A 16,047-nucleotide genomic window follows, 5' to 3' on the forward strand; every position below is an offset into this window, starting at 1 on the left:
GGCCTGCAGGCCTGGGGCAGCGCTGAGCCACCCGGGCCTGGACCCGGCTCAGCAGGCCTGGCAGGAACAGCGCAAAGAAAACGAGCTGGCGGCGGTTCTAGGAGCGATGGGGACCGTGGGGGGCTGGAGCGTGCCTGCTCCTCCAAAGTCATTCAGCTAAACTTGAAACTGTAGTGTAACTGCTGCTTTTTAATTTGCCAAAAGGAGTACATGAAGGCTAAGCCAGAAACTGGCTTCCCGCAGCCGGTGGGCGGCGTGCAGGGCCAGGGGGGGTCTCTTCTGAGCTCCTGTTTTTGATTAGATTAGACTCTGGGGACGATGGAGTTGGGACTATGTTAATCTTCTGTGTGTTGGAAAAAATAAATCAGTGAAGATGAGGAAAAGCCCGCCTGAAGGTGAATAGATGCAGGACAAAGGAACCTACCTGTATTTCAAATGAATGGCATCACTACACCGAAAGGAATCACTAAGTAACGGATCCAAGCAATGTTTCACCTGTTTCAAACTCCCTGCTCATCTAAAGTCAAAAGCATAACCGTGAAACGTGAGCCCCGCTCAGAAAGCGTGTGCTCAGGGTGACACGGGCTGGCGGTTCTGCACCTCCTTTTCGGGTGGGGTGGAGCCAACAAGTAAATGGACTGATGGTGACGGAAATGGAGGTGCGTACTGTTAGAGAAGCAGGTGTGCGTGTGGGACTGGGGAGAGGAAGGGACCCTGTGGTGTTGGATTGGAGCTGGAGAAGCAGACACAGCACCCGCACCCTCGGGTCTGGGTAGGGTGACCCCCTGGTGCTCACGGGCATCGTTCACGGTGGCAGAGCTGGGCGCTCGGTGTGTGCTCAGCTGGATTAGAACGTGCAGATCTGAGACACGTTGATGCCGAGCCAGGAGCGATGCTCGGTTTGCCTGGCCACGTGCGGGCCAGCGGACAGACCCCAGGTGGGTCCCCAGGTGGCCACCAGGTCTGAGTGGATGGTGAGGGTTGCCTTTGAAAGCTCAGTGACCAGGGGCGGCGGGTGGTTGCAGTGACGGACACAGATGGACCAGGGTGGGTGGGGCCCAAGCTGCCGTGGGCTGTGTGTGGGGGGGGTCACTGTGGAGAGGAAGGGGGCTTAGGCTTGTGCGGCCGCAGCACAGACAGTCGGGGCCTGGGGTGAGTGGACAGTGTTTAATAAACTTGCTGCCCGCTGTCCAGCCTCCACTGGCGGTCACACCTCTGGGGTGGACAGGCTGGGCCTGGTGGACAGCCCGGGCGGGTAAGGGGTCCGACACCATCAGTCTGTGCCCCTCTAACGACACAGCCCTGAAGAGGCTGCGGCATTGTGACCCAGGGATAACGCCAGTCCCTCACGCCTGTCACGTTGGCAGGCGAGACTCGGGGCCACAGCCAGGCAGGGCTAGTGGGGATTGGAGGCGGGGGGGGGGGGGACCACTGCCTGGGACACAGAAGGGAGATTTGGGAGAGAGAAGGGGTGACATGGGCGCCGGGTCTGGGCCAGAAGACTGAGATGGCAGTCTGTCCCCGGAGGGCCTGGGTGAGGGCGGCTCTCAGAAGCCCACCTCCAGCAGGTACCGCAGGCGGCACTGGCTCTCCTGGTAGATGAGGTACTCGCTCTGGGAGAAGGAGGAATTGCTGAACTCGGGGCAGGGCGTGGGCCGGCCCTGGGGCACTGCCACTCGCCGGCCGTCCAGCTCCAGCTCCGTGTCCTGGGTGGGATCTGCGTACACAGCAAGGGCCAGGGGTGACCCGAGGGTCACTGGTCCTTGGCCTCCAGGATACGTTCGGCTCCTATGCTCTGCTCTTCTGCCACGGGGAATGCCCACACTTCCCGCCCTGCCCACCTCCAAACCACGGCACAGGCCGCGACTTCTCCTGGGCCAACCCCCTCCATTCCTTTGCCTGGGAGACACCTACTCATCTCTTTTTAATTTTTAATTTTTTAATGTTCTTATTGATTTCAGAGAGGAAGGGAGAGGGAGAGGGAGAAATAGGAACACCAATGATGAGAGAGACTCATTGATCGGCTGCCTCCTGCAGCCCCCTACTGGGGATTGAGCCCGCAATGTGGACATGTGCCCTTGCTGGGAATCGAACCTGGGACTCTTCAGTCCTTAAGGCCAATGCTCTAGCCACTGGCTAGGGCCACCTACTCATCTTTTGATACTCAATGACACCCCCTCTTTGAAGCCCTCCTGGATACCCAGGGATGATTTGTTGGATGACAAGGAATGGCTGCAGGGAGGAAGCCTGCTGCTCCCCAGCCCTTTCTCTGCTGCCTCCTCCTGAAAGCATCCTCGGCCCTGGCCTCAGCGCCCCCTCCCCACCCAGGCCTGCGCAGCTCTGCGGCCTGGGACTCACCAGGCTCCGTGCGGCCTCGGGCGACGACGCTGTCGAAGCCGGGGGGTGCCTGCTTCAAGCTGTGGTCGTTAGCCATGATGTGGTGCTCTCTGCCCAAGGCCACCTCCGCCAGGAACATGTAGGCGATGCGGTGGGCCCCGCACGACATGGTGGTAACTGGGGGACATGGCGGCTCAGGCGGGGCAGCTGGGCCCCAGCCTGACTCCCTGGGCCCCTGGCTGCTGCACGGGAACCTCCTCTTCCTGGGCCCCAGCACAAAAGGCTGCCCACACTTCCTCCTGAAAGCACCCCTCGTCCTGGCCACGCTCCCTCCCATTCCCCCCACTCCTGGGCTCCAGGGGCCAGGCCTTGCCCCCTGGCTGCCCTCCCCAAGGTTAGCCATGGCCTCCCAAGGACAGACGCCGGGGGGTGGGGGGGGGTTCTCCCTGGCCGCTCTGCCACTCGCACCCTTCATCCCAGGCCTGGGACCGCGGCACCGCCCCTGCGGCCACCCCGACTCCTCCTTAGGCTCTTCTGCCCCCTGCCTGACCCCTTGGCCCTGGCCTTGGCCACCTCACACCTCCCAGAACTTCTCCCCATCTGCCCTGGGCCTGGCTGTCGGGTGGGTGCTGGGTGGTTCCAATGACGGGGTCAGCCTGGCTGAGGCCCCCCCGTGAAGACACCTCTGGATAGAAACTTGCGGGTCACTAGAGACCCCTGGGCCCTTTCCCACAGCTGCTACCCCCTCCTGCGTGTCCCTCACGGACTCTCTCCTCCTCACTCCACCGCCCTGGCCTGGGTGCCCATCCCTATGGCCTTGTGAAGGCACCACCCACCTGCAGCCTCGGGCCTCTGCCACCTCCCCATGCCCGCCAGGGCTGGGCCGAGGGCGCCTCACCGTAGCCGGCCGACTTGCTGTTCTCCGAGGCGAAGTAGATACCCTTGCCCACGCGGCCGCCGGAGTGCGGCATGATGCGCAGCCCGCTGGTGAGGATGGCGGCCACCACGGCCACGTTGGTGCCGTGCCACAGCAGCCTGCGGTTGCCCAGCGTGGAGTGGGCCTGGAACCTGTCTCCCTGGGGTGGGGGGTGTGGAACAGGAGAGCCGTGCCCACCGGCTCGGGGGTCCGACTGAGGCCTGGGTCCCCCTGGGCACTCACACCCTCATGCACACACCCACAAGCCCAGGCCCGGTGGAGACGGGCCACAGTGGCTAAGACGATTCAGTCAGGGACACCTAAGCCAGGACACCACCTCCCCGGTCAGGGCAGGGCTGGGGAGGGCTTCGGGGCTCCCTCACCTCCCCGTCTCGGTTCACTTTCCAAGCGTGCCGTAGCACCAGGCCCCTGGGGCTGCCGCCCGTCTGCTTCATGTAGGTGTGGATCACCTGGGGGAGAGCGGGAGCGGGGTGCCAAGGGCCAGAGGCATGGGTGAACCCCGACTGGTCCCCAGTGGCGGGGCTCTCAGAGCTCAAGCTCTAGAGACACGGGGAGGAAGGCCAAGGGACCGTGGCCAGTGGGCAGAAGGGTGGTGCCACGGTTAGCCTGGCTGCTCTGCGAGGCCCAGCCCACCTTGTACTCAGTCGCCTCTGGGTCCAGCAGCTGGAGCTGGCACCTGAGGAGCTGGTAGTCTCGGTCCAGGGGGTGCGTCACCTCCTCCACCTTCTCTCCCTCCTCAGGGGCTGCCTGCAGGGTCTGGGCCAGCTCGATGTCCGCCAGCACCTACGGTGACGGCACCGGCGGCTCATCCACGCGTCCTCCCGCCCCACCCCCCTCCTCCCACACGACTGGGACCGTGGCCATCCCGCGTGTCTGTCCACCTGCTCACCCACCCAGCCCTCTGTCTGCTGGCCTGCCCATCCCAGTCCATGGCTGCCTGCTGGGCCAACTGCCTCCTCCTGTCTGGTCCCCCCGCCCCTCCCGGCCTCACCAGCAGCATGTCCTTCTTGGCCCGCAGGAGCTCCAGGGAGTTGATGGGCGGGGGCCGGCTGCGGCCGAAGTTGTGGGGAATGAGGGTGTAGAAGTGGGAGGACAGGTCCTCCAGGCTGCGGCCACCAGCCCTGTCCTCCTGGCCTTTCAGGGCCGCCTCCAGGGCCTCCAGGGCCTCAAAGCCCCTAGCGATCTGTTGCTTGCTCAACTTCCCCAGAGGCATCTTCTTCACATCTGGGGGGTGGGGGGAGTGGGAAGGCTCAGCCCGCTGCCACCCCCGGGCCCTGCCCCCCTGGCCTGGCCCCGGGGTCCTCACCCAGGTTCATGAGGGCCATGGCGTCACTGAACATGTCCTTGCTGAAGATGTTGGTGATGAGCCTCTGTGTGGGTGCGTCCAGGGAGCAGGGCCGCACGCGCTGAAACGCGGTCCTCACGGGGCCTCCGTCCACCTGGGCGCAGAGGGACTCCACCTGGGCAGGGCCAGGCCGAGGTGAGAGGCAGGTCTGGCCTCAGCTTGCATAGCGGGCAGTGGCAGAGCCCAGGGCGCTGGGTCGGGCGTCCCCTCCCTCAGCCCAGGGCCCGCCCACTCCCCCGGGTCCACTTCACCTTCACCACGGCCTCCTGGGCCTCCTCCTCGCCTTGCACCTCGATGAGCGTGTACTTGCCGGGGTGGGCCACGAAGTGCTCCCGCTCCGCCCAGCTGTTCTTGGTCTTGTCCTTAAATTTCTTCTCGAAGTCCTTCTTTGCATCCTCCAGGGACGTGAAGTAGCTGAGCTTGGACTGGCCCACCTCTCCCTGCAATTGACAGCCTTCAGGGGTGTGCCCACCGCGCTGCCTCCATAGCGCTTGCTGGCCTGTGGTGCCAGGCCCTGTGCTGGGCGCCTGGGACATCAGCTTCTGTGGCCTCGGCCCTGAGTATGGGGTGGGTCCCTGGGCAGCTGGGGCCTGTAATGAGCTGGGAAGGCGGGGGAGATGGGAGAGGCGGGGGAGGTGGGGGAGGAGGGGGAGGCTGGGAGATGGGAGAGATGGGGGAGGCGGGGGAGGTGGGGGAGGCGGGAGCTGGCGGGCACTCACCACGCGGCCCCAGCGGTTCCAGCAGGCGAAGCGCCCGCCGTCCTCCAGTAGCTGGATGATGTAGAACTTGTTGTTGTTGTTCCCGATGTTGGTCTGGTTCAGGGTGCAGTCGTAGTCCCCGTGCACCTGGGCCAGGGGGCAGGGCAGGGCAGGCTGGCATGGGCGGCCGCACCTCACAGGGGTCTGACTGCACGGGGCAGCAGAGGAGGCCCTGGCAGGGGAGGCTTGAGGGGGTCATAGTTCTGGCCCCTGGAGTCCGAGGGGCCATGGCTCACCTCGGGCAGTGGGGGAGGTTCTGGGAGGACAGGATGCAGCTGTGCTCTGGGGTGGGGACTGAGGGAGACAGGCTCTGGCCTGGGAGGATCTCAGGGGGACACAGCCCTCCCCTGTGGGCTGGTCTGAGGGGACACAGGTGAGCCCGGCTTTAAGTGTGATAGGGGGTGGCCTAAGAAGCCCAGGGCCTGCCCTGAGGTCTAAAGAGCAGACAGGAGCCTGGCCGGCAGGCATGGCTCAGTGATTGAGTGTGGACCTATCAACTAGTAGGTCAGGGTTCGATTCCCGGTCAGGGCACATGCTCAGGTTGTGGGCTTGATCCCCAGTGTGGTGCATGCAGGAGGCAGCCGATCGATGATTCTCATCATTGATGTTTCTATTTCCCTCCCTCTCCCTTCCTCTCCAAAATCAGTAAAAACACATTAAAAATAAATTTAAACAAGAGCAGACAGCAGCTTCCCAAGTCTGATGAGATGTGGCCTGTCTGACCTTTAGGGTCTTGGAGATGAGACTGACTTCGGACCTTTGAGCTCTGTGGCCAGAGCCCAGCCCCGTGGGGAGGGGAGCAGGTCTGAGGGTACTTGACCCAGGAGGGCAGGCTCCGGGCCTGGCTGGGGGCTACTGCTTACCTGGGCCCCAGGCTTGTGGCTGAGAGGACAGGAGGCGTCCACCCGGACAGTGCGCTTCTCTGTGGGCGCGGCCTTGAGGGCCTCCGCAGTGGAGCGGAAGTTGTCCTCCTCTGTCCCCTGCCGGCCCTTCTTCGCGTCAGGGCCCTCACACTGCGCAGGGGGCTTGCGCTTGGGAGCCATGGCTGTCTGGGGGCACGGAGAGGGCCTTCAGGGCTGACATTCGAGTCTTACACAGGGCCCCCAGCTCTCCATGGCCTTGCACCCCACCTGCCTGGTACAGCACCAACCTGCCCCACCCTGGGTGTGCCCTTTGGTGAGCTGCCCCGCCCCCCTCCCCCCTCTCCCAGCGCTGCTCTTCCACACACCCCCCCCCGCCCCCGCTCCATTCCACGTTCCCAGCCGCAGCCCAGAACCCGTTCTCTGTGCCCCAGACACGCCTTGTCCCTGGTCCCGGGGTCAGGCCAGGGCCCTGTCCAGTGTGCCCACTGCGGCCAAGGAGGAGTGGCTCCCTCCCCTCTCTGGCTCTCCTCTTTGTCCAGGGGGTAGAGAAAGTGAAACGCAAGTCTTCCCTCCCACTTATGGGCTCCTCCTCCCTCCAGAGCACTCCAGGGCTCTGCCTGCTCCTCCCCTTCTCAGCTGCCTCGGACTGGCATGGGTGCTGGGCTGAGTCACCCCAGCTATGGAGGAGAACGGGCAGTGGGGCCAGGGGGCAGCACCCCTGGGGCCAGATCTCTTTCTCTTGGGACCCAGTGACACAGAAACCCTCCCCAGTGAGCTCAAGAGTTCTGGGGTGCCAGCCGGGGTCCCAGTGGCCTTGAATTGCCAGCGGGCAAGGGCAGTCCCACCCTGCCCCGCCCTGTGGACCAGGGCCATAGGGCACTCACCTAAGAGAAGCAGGGACCTGGGAGAGATGGCAGCCTCCAGGCCCAGTATCAGGACCTGCCAGGGCAGTCCCAGTTCTAGGGGACCCGCTAGCAACCCTCTGTCAGCCTGAAGTGTGACGTAGGGAGGGACTTCCTGACCATCGCCAGAGGCGGGGAAAGCGGGGCTGTGGTGGTGTAGGATTCCAGCTATTTGGTCACCAGGCGGGTGAGTCAGAGGCTGGGTCAGGCCAGTGCCTGCAGCCTGACCCAGGAATGGGTGGACAGGATCCCACACTGCCAGGGCCCAGAGGGCTGACGCGCCCTTAGGGCTGCTCCCTGGGCCGAGGCGGCATGCCATGCGTGTCCACCGGTGCCCAGGGACCTTGGACCCAAGTGTGGGCACTGCCTGCCTTCCTCCGGGCTGCCTGGATTCCCCCCACCCCCCCTACCCCCCCTACCCCGACCAGCTCTCTAGTGGAGCCAGACTGGTACACCCTGGTCCCCGCCCCTGACGGGGTGGAGTCACGTTCTGGGACTCGGAACCCCGCATCTCTGGCGCCCCCAAGCGTCCAAGGAGCGAAAACAGAGCACACCCCGCCTCTTCGGCCCGTTCGCCCCTCCTTAGATGGCAGCTGAGTAGCGGTGCGCACGCGCCCCAGCTTCCGGCAGGAAGAGCCCGGCGCGGGAGCCTATGGGAGCTCTAGGGGGCGTGGCCACAGGCGAGGAACGTATGGGCGTTTGGGGGCGTGGCAGAGCCTATCAAAGGGCCCAATGGAGTCGCGGGAGGCGGGGCCCGCCGGGCAGTGGGGGCCTATCAGGGCGCGGAGTGTTGCCAGACCGCCGGGTTCAGCCGCCACGTGAGTGCTCCGGCGGGCCGCTGCCACACACCGGCGGGCAGCATGTCGGCGACTGCGGTGGCTCGGAAGCGGGGGAAGCCGGCCTCGGGGGCCCGAGCCGGTGCGGGGGCCGGCAAGCGGCGGCGAAAGGTGAGCAAGGCGTTCCTGCGGCCCGGGGTCCGACCCGCAGTTGGGACCGCCGTCATCCCGCCTCCATCCCCTCCCAGCCCCTCCGTGCCCTGCCCGGCCCTTCTCCCGGGACTAAAGCTGGAGTCAGCTGCGTCCCTGTCCGCCGGCCGAATCCTGGGAGGCCTTGCACTTGAGCCGAGGCCCAAGGCCTTGCCCAGCCCCAGAGCCCTCGGGATCGGGAAGGGGCCCTGGGTCAGGGCCGGAGTGGCCGGGACCCCTGACCGCAGGAAGGATCGTATAATTCCCAGGCCGACTCCGCCCGGGACCGGGGCAAGTCCAAGGGTGGCGGCAGGATGAACGAGGAGATCTCCAGCGACTCCGAGAGCGAGAGGTGAGCCCTTCTTTCCACGTGGTGGAAGCGACCCCCGAGGCCCGCGCTTTGTGGAAGTCTCCGTGAGTCGGGGTGGATACGGGTCTAGAACCCAGATCTCGGGTCCTTGGCTCAGATTTTGGCTCTTAACTCCGGTTTCTGATCCCGGGAAGTCTCACCTCCTTCCCTGCGGGTTCTCTGTGTGGGGAGGACCACACCCCCCCAGTCCCAGTCCCAACGGGAGACCTCGAGACCTCGCTGGCTCAGGGCAGGGATCTGAGCACAGGTGCACCGACCTGGACGGGGAGAGGGATACAAGCAGTGCCGGCTCTTCTTCATTCCGGTCCCCACGGTTTCCCAGTGAGTGGTCTCCCTCCTGGCGCCCAGCAGAGGCCTGGCACCTGCTTCACTTTGGAGAGTGCAGAGAGGAGCAGGCAGGGGGGACTGAAGGTGTGGGATCGGGACTAGAGTTACGTTGTGTCTTCAGGGAACAGAGGATGGGACACAAATTGGGCCTGGGGAGGAGTCCCTCGGGGAGAGGCAGGGAAGGCATTTGGGGATCAGCCAAGTCCGGGGTGTCAGTGCCGGACTGGAAGAGGGTGGACGGCCCGGGGGTGGGTCCATGAAGAGTTGGCTTTTGTGCTGCCGGGAGTGTTGGCCTGTGCACCGTGGGGTCGAGGGTTTGATTCCCAGTCGAGGGCACATACCTTGGTTGCAGGTTCCCAGCTCCCATAGGGATGCATGCAGAGGCAGGCAATTGATGTATCTCATGTTGATGTTTCTCTCTTCTCTTCCTCCCTCCCTCCCTTCCTCCCATTCTCTCTCGAAATCAATGAAAAAATAACCTGGAGTGAGGATTGAAAAAGAAAGTTGGCTTTGGAAATTCTGCTTCTAAAATTGCATTTCGTTGGCCTTCACCTGCTCACAGAGACTTAATATACTTTTCTTAGTCCTAAGGTTACGTGGCTATGTGTGTACCAAGCCCGTTGCCAGACACTTTGAAATGCCTTTGAAATGTGTCGTGGACTCTGGCTGGTTTTGCTCAGTGATTGGAGCGTTGGCCTGTGGATGGGAGTGTCGCAGGCTCGATTCCTGGTCAGGGGCAAGTACCTGGGTTGCAGGTTGGATCCCAGGCCCTGGTCCGGGTGCCTGTGGGTGGCAACCAATGGATGATGTTTGTCTCTCTCTCTCCCTCCCTCCCACTCTGTCTGAAAATCAAAGGAAAAAGTATCCTCGGGTGAGGACTAACAACAACAATAAAAATGTGAAACGTGTTAGACACAGAAGCGTTAATGCAATGCTACAGACAGTGACGAGGACACGATGCACCTCTGCACCCACCACTCAGGTTAACAGCGAGACCATTTGCAGGAACTTAGAAGTGCCAGCTGCCATTCCTGACTGGAGCTAGGAATTTATTTGCTTTCTTCCTTCTTTCCTCCTCCTTTTTAAAAAAATATTTTTATTGACTTCAGAGAAGAAGGGAGAGGGAGGGAGAGATAGAAACACCAGTGATGAGAGAGAATCATGGATCGGCTGCCTCCTGCACACCCCACACTGGGGATGGAGCCCGCAACCCCAGGCATGTGCCCTGACCGGGAATCGAACCGTGACCTCCTGGTTCCTGGGTGGATGCTCAGCCCCAGAGCCACGCTCGCTGGGCTCCTCTTTCTTCTTTTTTGTCTTCTCGCTCGGGTATGATTTGCAGGCAGTGCCGTTCACCTTGCTTCGTGTATAGTTCTGTGAGTTGTGAAGATACGGCAGGGTTTCCTCTCGCGCCAGGATCCCCCAGCTCCCGGGTCAGTTCTCCTCCCGCCCCAGCCACTGCCCCTGGAGTCTTGCCTTTTCCGGAATGGCCCATGGGCGGGATCAGACAGTGTGTGCTTCCCTTCATTTTCGTTTGCGTCCTGTCTGCTACGTGTGAGCATGGATTGATGAGTTTGGGTAAACTGAGTGGAAGTTCTGACCCTGGCTGTGTACTAAGGAGCATGGTCTGGCCTTGAGGGTTTCCGAGTTCCTTCCTGGGAAAGTCATGGGCAAGGTCATGAATGAGTCCCGGGAACCAGCTGGGGGACCCGCCAGGGAGTGGATATGTGCCAGCGTGTGATCTCGGGGAGGGGCTGTCCCGGGTTTTCTGCTTCTGAGTCCCGTGACCTTCGTCCAGCTCCCAGGAGCGAGTCAGGAGGGCTTGTCTTGCTTGAAGTGAGGGGCGGGCATGAGGGGGAGCGGAGCTGCAGCAGCACGAGGGCGAGCCAAGACCACGAAGCTTCCGTGCCATCCCGTCCTCAGGTGGACGCCGTGGCAGGGAGGTGGTGACAGGCCCCACCTGTCTGCCGCAGGGCCTGGCTGCGGGTCGGGCTGGCTGCTCCCCCGGCTGGGGTGGTCGGCAGTTGCTCTGAGCTGCCTGCTCGCCGGGTTGGGTCCCCGTCCTTAAAAGAAGGAGAAAGGACCAATTCTGTGGCGCTTTGGACATGGGCTCTGTTGTCACTCGTCATCGATGGTGTAACGCGTGGAATTCCAGGGCTTAGCGTTTTTCTGCAGGATTCTGTGTGCGGAACGTGTCTGCCTGCTGTCAGGGTTGCTGTCCAGACGTCTGAAGCCATTTTGGCTCCTGACCCTTCATTGGTGACCTGCTTTTCTCAGGGGCCTGTGGAACCTTCCCGTTCCCTGCAGGGATGAGGGAGCCATCATGGCCTCTGGGCTGCGGCCTGTTTTCGCGCTGTCAGGCGCTGGGTGGGCCCTAATAAGTCACCTTGTTTTCTGCGGGTGTAAGCACTGCCCATGCGCTGGCAGGGGATGGGGGCGGTGACGGGCAGGGGGCGCAGGCGGTCCTAGTGCCAGCGGAGCGGGGTGAGCCCCCTCTAACCCAGCCCCCGCCCTCAGCCTCGCTCCCAGGAGGACAGAGGAGGAGGAGCAGGAGGAGCTGGAGGAGACGGCGCAGGAGAAGAAGCTGCGCCTGGCCAAGCTCTACCTTGAGCAGCTCCGGCAGCAAGGTGAGCCCAGAGCGGGCAGGTGAGGGGCGGGGTGACTGGCACAGTGCCCCGTGGGCTGCCCTGTGGGAGCTGGTCTCATGGGTGACCTGGCGGGGAGGGGTAGACAGATCTGGTAAGTAAAGGCGGGGGTGGGCAGGAGGAACCACTGGCCCTGCCTCCCCTGTGCCCGAGGCAGCCTGGACTTCCCGGGGGACAGGGCCCCCGTGTTGGGCCCGGGACTGAGGTGGTGGGTGGGGATCGGAAGGGAAAGCCAAGCGGGTCTGGCCCTGGTTTACTGGTCTGTTCTGCCGGCACAGAGGACGAGAAGGCCGAGGCCCGCGAGTTCGAGGAGGACCAGGTGGCGGGGCGCCTGAAGGAGGACGTGGTGCGTGCGGAGGCCCCATGGTGGGAGGAAGGGGTGGGCTGGCCTGGCTCGGGGGCCTCACCCAGTCCTCTCCCTGCAGCTCGAGCAGCGGGGCAGGCTGCAGAAGTCGGTGGCGAAGGAGGTGAGTGGGCGGGGCACGTGGGTGTAAGATGGGAGGGAATTGGGGGTCCCTCCTGGGTTGGTGGGCAGATGACCCAACTGGGGACTCAGGCTGCGGGGTATTTGCTCAGGGACATGGTGGACTTGCAGCCCTGGGTCTGGTTTCCTTCTGGGCGGGAGATGGGGAAGGGTGGTGTGTTTGCGTGTGCGTGCGTGTAGATGGGAGTGTGTAGGTGGGGGTGCTTCCCTCCCTCAGTCACAATGACCCCGTCCTGCCTGCCCAGATCCAGGCCCCAGCCCCGGCCGACATTCGAGTCTTACGGGGCCACCAGCTCTCCATCACATGCTTGGTCATCACCCCCGACGACTTGGCCATCTTCTCCGCCGCCAAAGACTGCACCATCATTAAGTGTGAGTGCGTGCCTGGCGGGTGCAGCCCCAGGGACCGTCTGCGGGGGCTGGTCTGGGAGGAAGGAGGAATCAGGACGACCTAAGGCCTGATGGGGAAGCTTCTGGAAGCAGGCTTGTCCCCAGAAGTCTCTGGGTGGCTGTGGCAGCTTCTGCCCAGGAGGGGCTCCTGAGCGCCCCGTCACCGTCATGGAGATGGGGAGCAGCGGGAGGAGTCAGGGGTCCGTGCTGCTGGGCCTGGACCAGAGGGCCCTGTCCCCGGCCTCCTTGGTCCGGCCTCCTCCGCCCACAGGAGCAGGAGAACGTCTGTCCCAAAGCACTTCCCTCCCTCCTCCGGGGCTGCGTGGCTGCCCTTTAGGGTTATTGTCCCCACTTCACAGATGAGGAAACTGAGGTGACCTCTCTCTCAGTCGCTGAGCCAGATCTGACCTGAGGCCAGGGCTTGTCCAGGGCCCCATGCGCCCTGGAGGGGGTGGCACCAGGCCTCTCGCCTATCCCCGCCGTCTCTCTCCCCTGCGCAGGGAGCGTGGAGAGTGGACGGAAGCTTCACGTGATCCCACGTGCCAAGAAGGGCGCGGAGGGCCAGCCCCCCGGCCACAGCAGCCACGTGCTCTGCATGGCCATCTCCTCCGACGGCAAGTACCTGGTAAGGCCGGTGGGCCCTGGGGCGGTGAGAGGTCTGGGCACACGGGCGCCTGTGGCCACTGTCGTTCTCCCCACAGGCCTCGGGCGACCGCAGCAAGCTCATCCTCATCTGGGAGGCCCCGAGCTGCAGGCACCTGTACACCTTCACGGGGCACCGGGACGCCGTGTCGGTGAGGAGTGGGCCTCCGTGCGGGACCTTCAGGGAGCGCCGGGTGGCCGGGCCTGGGGATGGGGTGGCTGAGGCTCAGGGAGCCGGGAGCCTGCACGTTGGTGCAGTGAGTGGCGTTGTCAGTCATGACGGGAGAGAGCCGGGGAGCTGGGTGGAGCTGCCCCGGGAGCAGGGAGGCCGGTGGGAAGACTGCCGCTGCCAGGGCAGGTGAGCGGCTGCCGCCTGCAGATAGGGTGGCACCGCTCCCGGGGAGCTGGCTCCCTGTGCCCTCTGCCGCCTGCAGCCCAGCCTCTGCCCTCTCTCCGCGCCTCCCCAGGGGCTGGCGTTCCGCCGAGGCACCCACCAGCTCTACAGCACGTCCCACGACCGCTCGGTGAAGGTGTGGAACGTGGCGGAGAACTCCTACGTGGAGACGCTGTGAGTGCGCGCGGGGAGGGTGTGCGTGCGCGTGTGCGTGTGCGCGATCGTGGGTGACCCAGGCTCTGTGCCCCTCCAGCTTCGGGCACCAGGACGCGGTGGCTGCGCTGGACGCTCTGAGCAGGGAGTGCTGCGTGACGGCGGGCGGCCGGGACGGCACCGTGCGCGTGTGGAAGATCCCCGAGGAGTCCCAGCTCGTCTTCTACGGCCACCAGTAAGGCTGCGGGGACAGCGGGCACGGGGGCGGGTGCGCCCATGGGGGCACCCCTCACTGCTTCTTTCTTAGGGGCTCCATTGACAACATTCAGCTCATCAACGAGGAGCACATGGTGTCGGGCGCCGACGACGGGTAAGAGGTGCCTCCCCCACGGCCCAGCCCCGGGGCCCTGCCTGGCAGCAGTTGTAACAGGTTGCACAGATGCAGACGCTGAGTGGGGAGAGCTCAGGCGACCTGCTGCGTCCCGGCCGGTGTGCCCTGCCTGCCTGCCTGGCGCTCACTGTGCTCCCTGTCCCCAGCTCCCTGGCCTTGTGGGGCCTCTCCAAGAAACGGCCGCTCGCCCTGCAGCGGGAGGCCCACGGGCTGCGGGGCGAGCCGGGCCTGGAGCAGCCCTTCTGGGTGTCGTCAGTGGCCGCCCTGCTCAACACAGACCTCGTGGCCACCGGTGAGCGTCCTGGGTGGTGAGTGCCCTGCGGCAGAGGGGCCCCGGCTGGTGCGGTGCTCACTGTCGCCCTCCCCCCAGGCTCCCACAGCGCCTGCGTGCGGCTCTGGCGGTGCGGGGAGGGCTTCCGGCAGCTCGACCCTCTCTGCGACATCCCCCTGGTGAGTGGGCCTGAGTGCCCGGCCATCTTGGCCGCACCCCAAGGTCCCTGGACTCTCTTTCTAGCAGAAGGGAGCCTCCTCTCCTAGCCTGGGGCCCGGCAGAACCCTCCCTGCTCCTTCCTCTCCCTCCCCCCTGGGTGCTGGGTACGAGGCAGGGAGCCCACGGGCACAGGTGTGATGGGCTCCCTGTGATGGGCTCTGTGTGGCAGTGCCAGGTTGATGCTGAGCTGGGGCGCCCACTTGGGTGACCGCAGGAAGAGTGGCAGGTCTGTCAGTGACGTCTGGTGAAGTACAGAGCTTGGTCAAGGGTGATGGCGATGGGGTTTCCAGGCCCCACAGCCAGGGGCCTGGCCCTGGGGGACACTGACGTGCTTGGCGTACACTGTCTCCTTAGTCCTCACAAAGCTCGTGTGGAGGCTGAGGCCCCGGCCCAGGGGTGACGGGCTGGTTCGGGGGGCGGGAGGAGGCGGAGCAGGGGTGGAAGGCAGGTCAGCTAAGGCCAAGCCTCGACCCTGATGTGCGGGCCGTGGCTGTGGGGGTGCGCTCATCCCTCTGCCATCACCCCCTTTCCCAGGTGGGCTTCATCAATAGCCTCAAGTTCTCCAGCGCCGGGGACTTCCTGGTGGCCGGGGTGGGGCAGGAGCACAGGTAGGAGGCGCCTGGAGGGGTGGGGGTCGGGGAGGGCACTGGCTGGTGGCTGGGTGGGACCTGGGGTGGGACTGGGGGCTGCACCGGCCTCAGCTTCTCCCTCGCCCCGCAGGCTGGGCCGATGGTGGCGGATCAAAGAGGCTCGGAACTCCGTGTGCATCATCCCCTTGCGGAGGGCCCCCAGGCCCACGGCCGCAGGCTCCTGACGCCCGTCCCCTATTTAAGTCCTTCCCGCCCTGCCCTCTTGTATTAAAAGTCTTCTCTTTTGGGCCTTGTCTCCTGTGCCTCTTGCCTGGGGGGGAGGGGGTGGCAGGGCCTGGGGAGGGCCACGCCCCGCAGTCTGTCTGCTCTGCCGGCTGGGCGGCTGCCTGCCCTCCGCCAGGAACTTGTGGACGGAGCCCTCCGCCTCCTGGTCCCGGACCCCGCACCCTCAGTGACCTCAGGGGCAGGCGGTGGGTCTGAGTGAAGTGAAGTCAGGCTGACCTGCCCCCTCAGGCCAGACCGCCCTGGGGAGGGCGACTGCATGTGCTGCCTGGGACGGGGCAGTGAGGCTGGGTGCCCTCCCCTCCAGGAGCCGGCCTTGACCTTGGGTGGGGGTGTTAGGAATGTTGGCCCCTGATTGCACCTGCTGGAGGATGTGCTCCTGTGTGGGGTGGGGTGGGCAGGCAGGTGGCCAGGCAGCTGGAGGTGCACTGATGTCCCCTCATCCCCTTGGGGGGGACGAGAAGGAGTGTTAGGGATCCCTTAACCCAGGGTCGGGTGGGGTTTAGGGGATGCTGATGGGATTCACTCCCCATGTCCTGCCTCAGAATGAGCTCACTGATGACAAACTTACCTCCTGAGTGATGCCAGCAACACTGAGATGCCTCTAACATGTGAAGCATTTCCCATTGGCACACCCCCAGGGAGTGATGAAAGCTGGGAAGTGCGTGCCCTTGGCGTTGAAATGGTATTTCTCCTGCGGCCTCCATCCTCCGCCGTGGTCAGCTGAGGCTGCCTTGCTGGAGTTGAGCTCATACTTTTCCTTTTTCTTTAAATATATTTTT

At 64.2% G+C, this 16,047-nt stretch overlaps 2 protein-coding genes across 4 annotated transcripts; one reads left to right on the forward strand and one right to left on the reverse strand.

The window, feature by feature from the left end:
* Positions 1–170: 170 nt before the first annotated feature.
* On the reverse strand, positions 171–7,333 carry PARP3 (poly(ADP-ribose) polymerase family member 3). 3 transcript variants are annotated; one of them, XM_081105863.1, is made up of 11 exons: positions 7,125–7,239; positions 6,241–6,426; positions 5,339–5,464; positions 4,871–5,059; positions 4,581–4,734; positions 4,266–4,498; positions 3,908–4,057; positions 3,637–3,723; positions 3,236–3,413; positions 2,359–2,514; positions 171–1,717 (listed from the first exon to the last, which is right to left on the reverse strand). In XM_081105863.1, exons 2-11 carry the CDS (start codon positions 6,418–6,420, stop codon positions 1,548–1,550), a joined length of 1,623 nt encoding a protein of 540 aa, XP_080961989.1. In that variant the 5' UTR covers positions 6,421–6,426; positions 7,125–7,239; the 3' UTR covers positions 171–1,547. The 3 variants fall into 3 exon arrangements, with proteins under 3 accessions (XP_080961989.1, XP_080961990.1, XP_080961991.1); XM_081105864.1 differs by lacking the exon at positions 7,125–7,239 and adding an exon at positions 6,676–6,777; XM_081105865.1 differs by lacking the exon at positions 3,637–3,723 and having other exon boundaries at positions 7,125–7,333.
* Positions 7,334–7,940: 607 nt separating this feature from the next.
* On the forward strand, positions 7,941–15,271 carry RRP9 (ribosomal RNA processing 9, U3 small nucleolar RNA binding protein). Its single transcript, XM_081106088.1, has 15 exons — positions 7,941–8,089; positions 8,377–8,459; positions 11,322–11,431; positions 11,728–11,795; positions 11,875–11,916; positions 12,179–12,305; positions 12,824–12,948; positions 13,025–13,117; positions 13,433–13,533; positions 13,613–13,747; positions 13,820–13,882; positions 14,050–14,195; positions 14,274–14,353; positions 14,928–15,001; positions 15,114–15,271. Exons 1-15 carry the CDS (start codon positions 8,003–8,005, stop codon positions 15,205–15,207), a joined length of 1,428 nt encoding a protein of 475 aa, XP_080962214.1. The 5' UTR covers positions 7,941–8,002; the 3' UTR covers positions 15,208–15,271.
* Positions 15,272–16,047: the final 776 nt, after the last annotated feature.

The sequence above is a fragment of the Myotis nattereri genome, assembly GCF_964212035.1.
Source record: "Myotis nattereri genome assembly, chromosome: 14".
Lineage (NCBI taxonomy): Eukaryota > Metazoa > Chordata > Mammalia > Chiroptera > Vespertilionidae > Myotis > Myotis nattereri.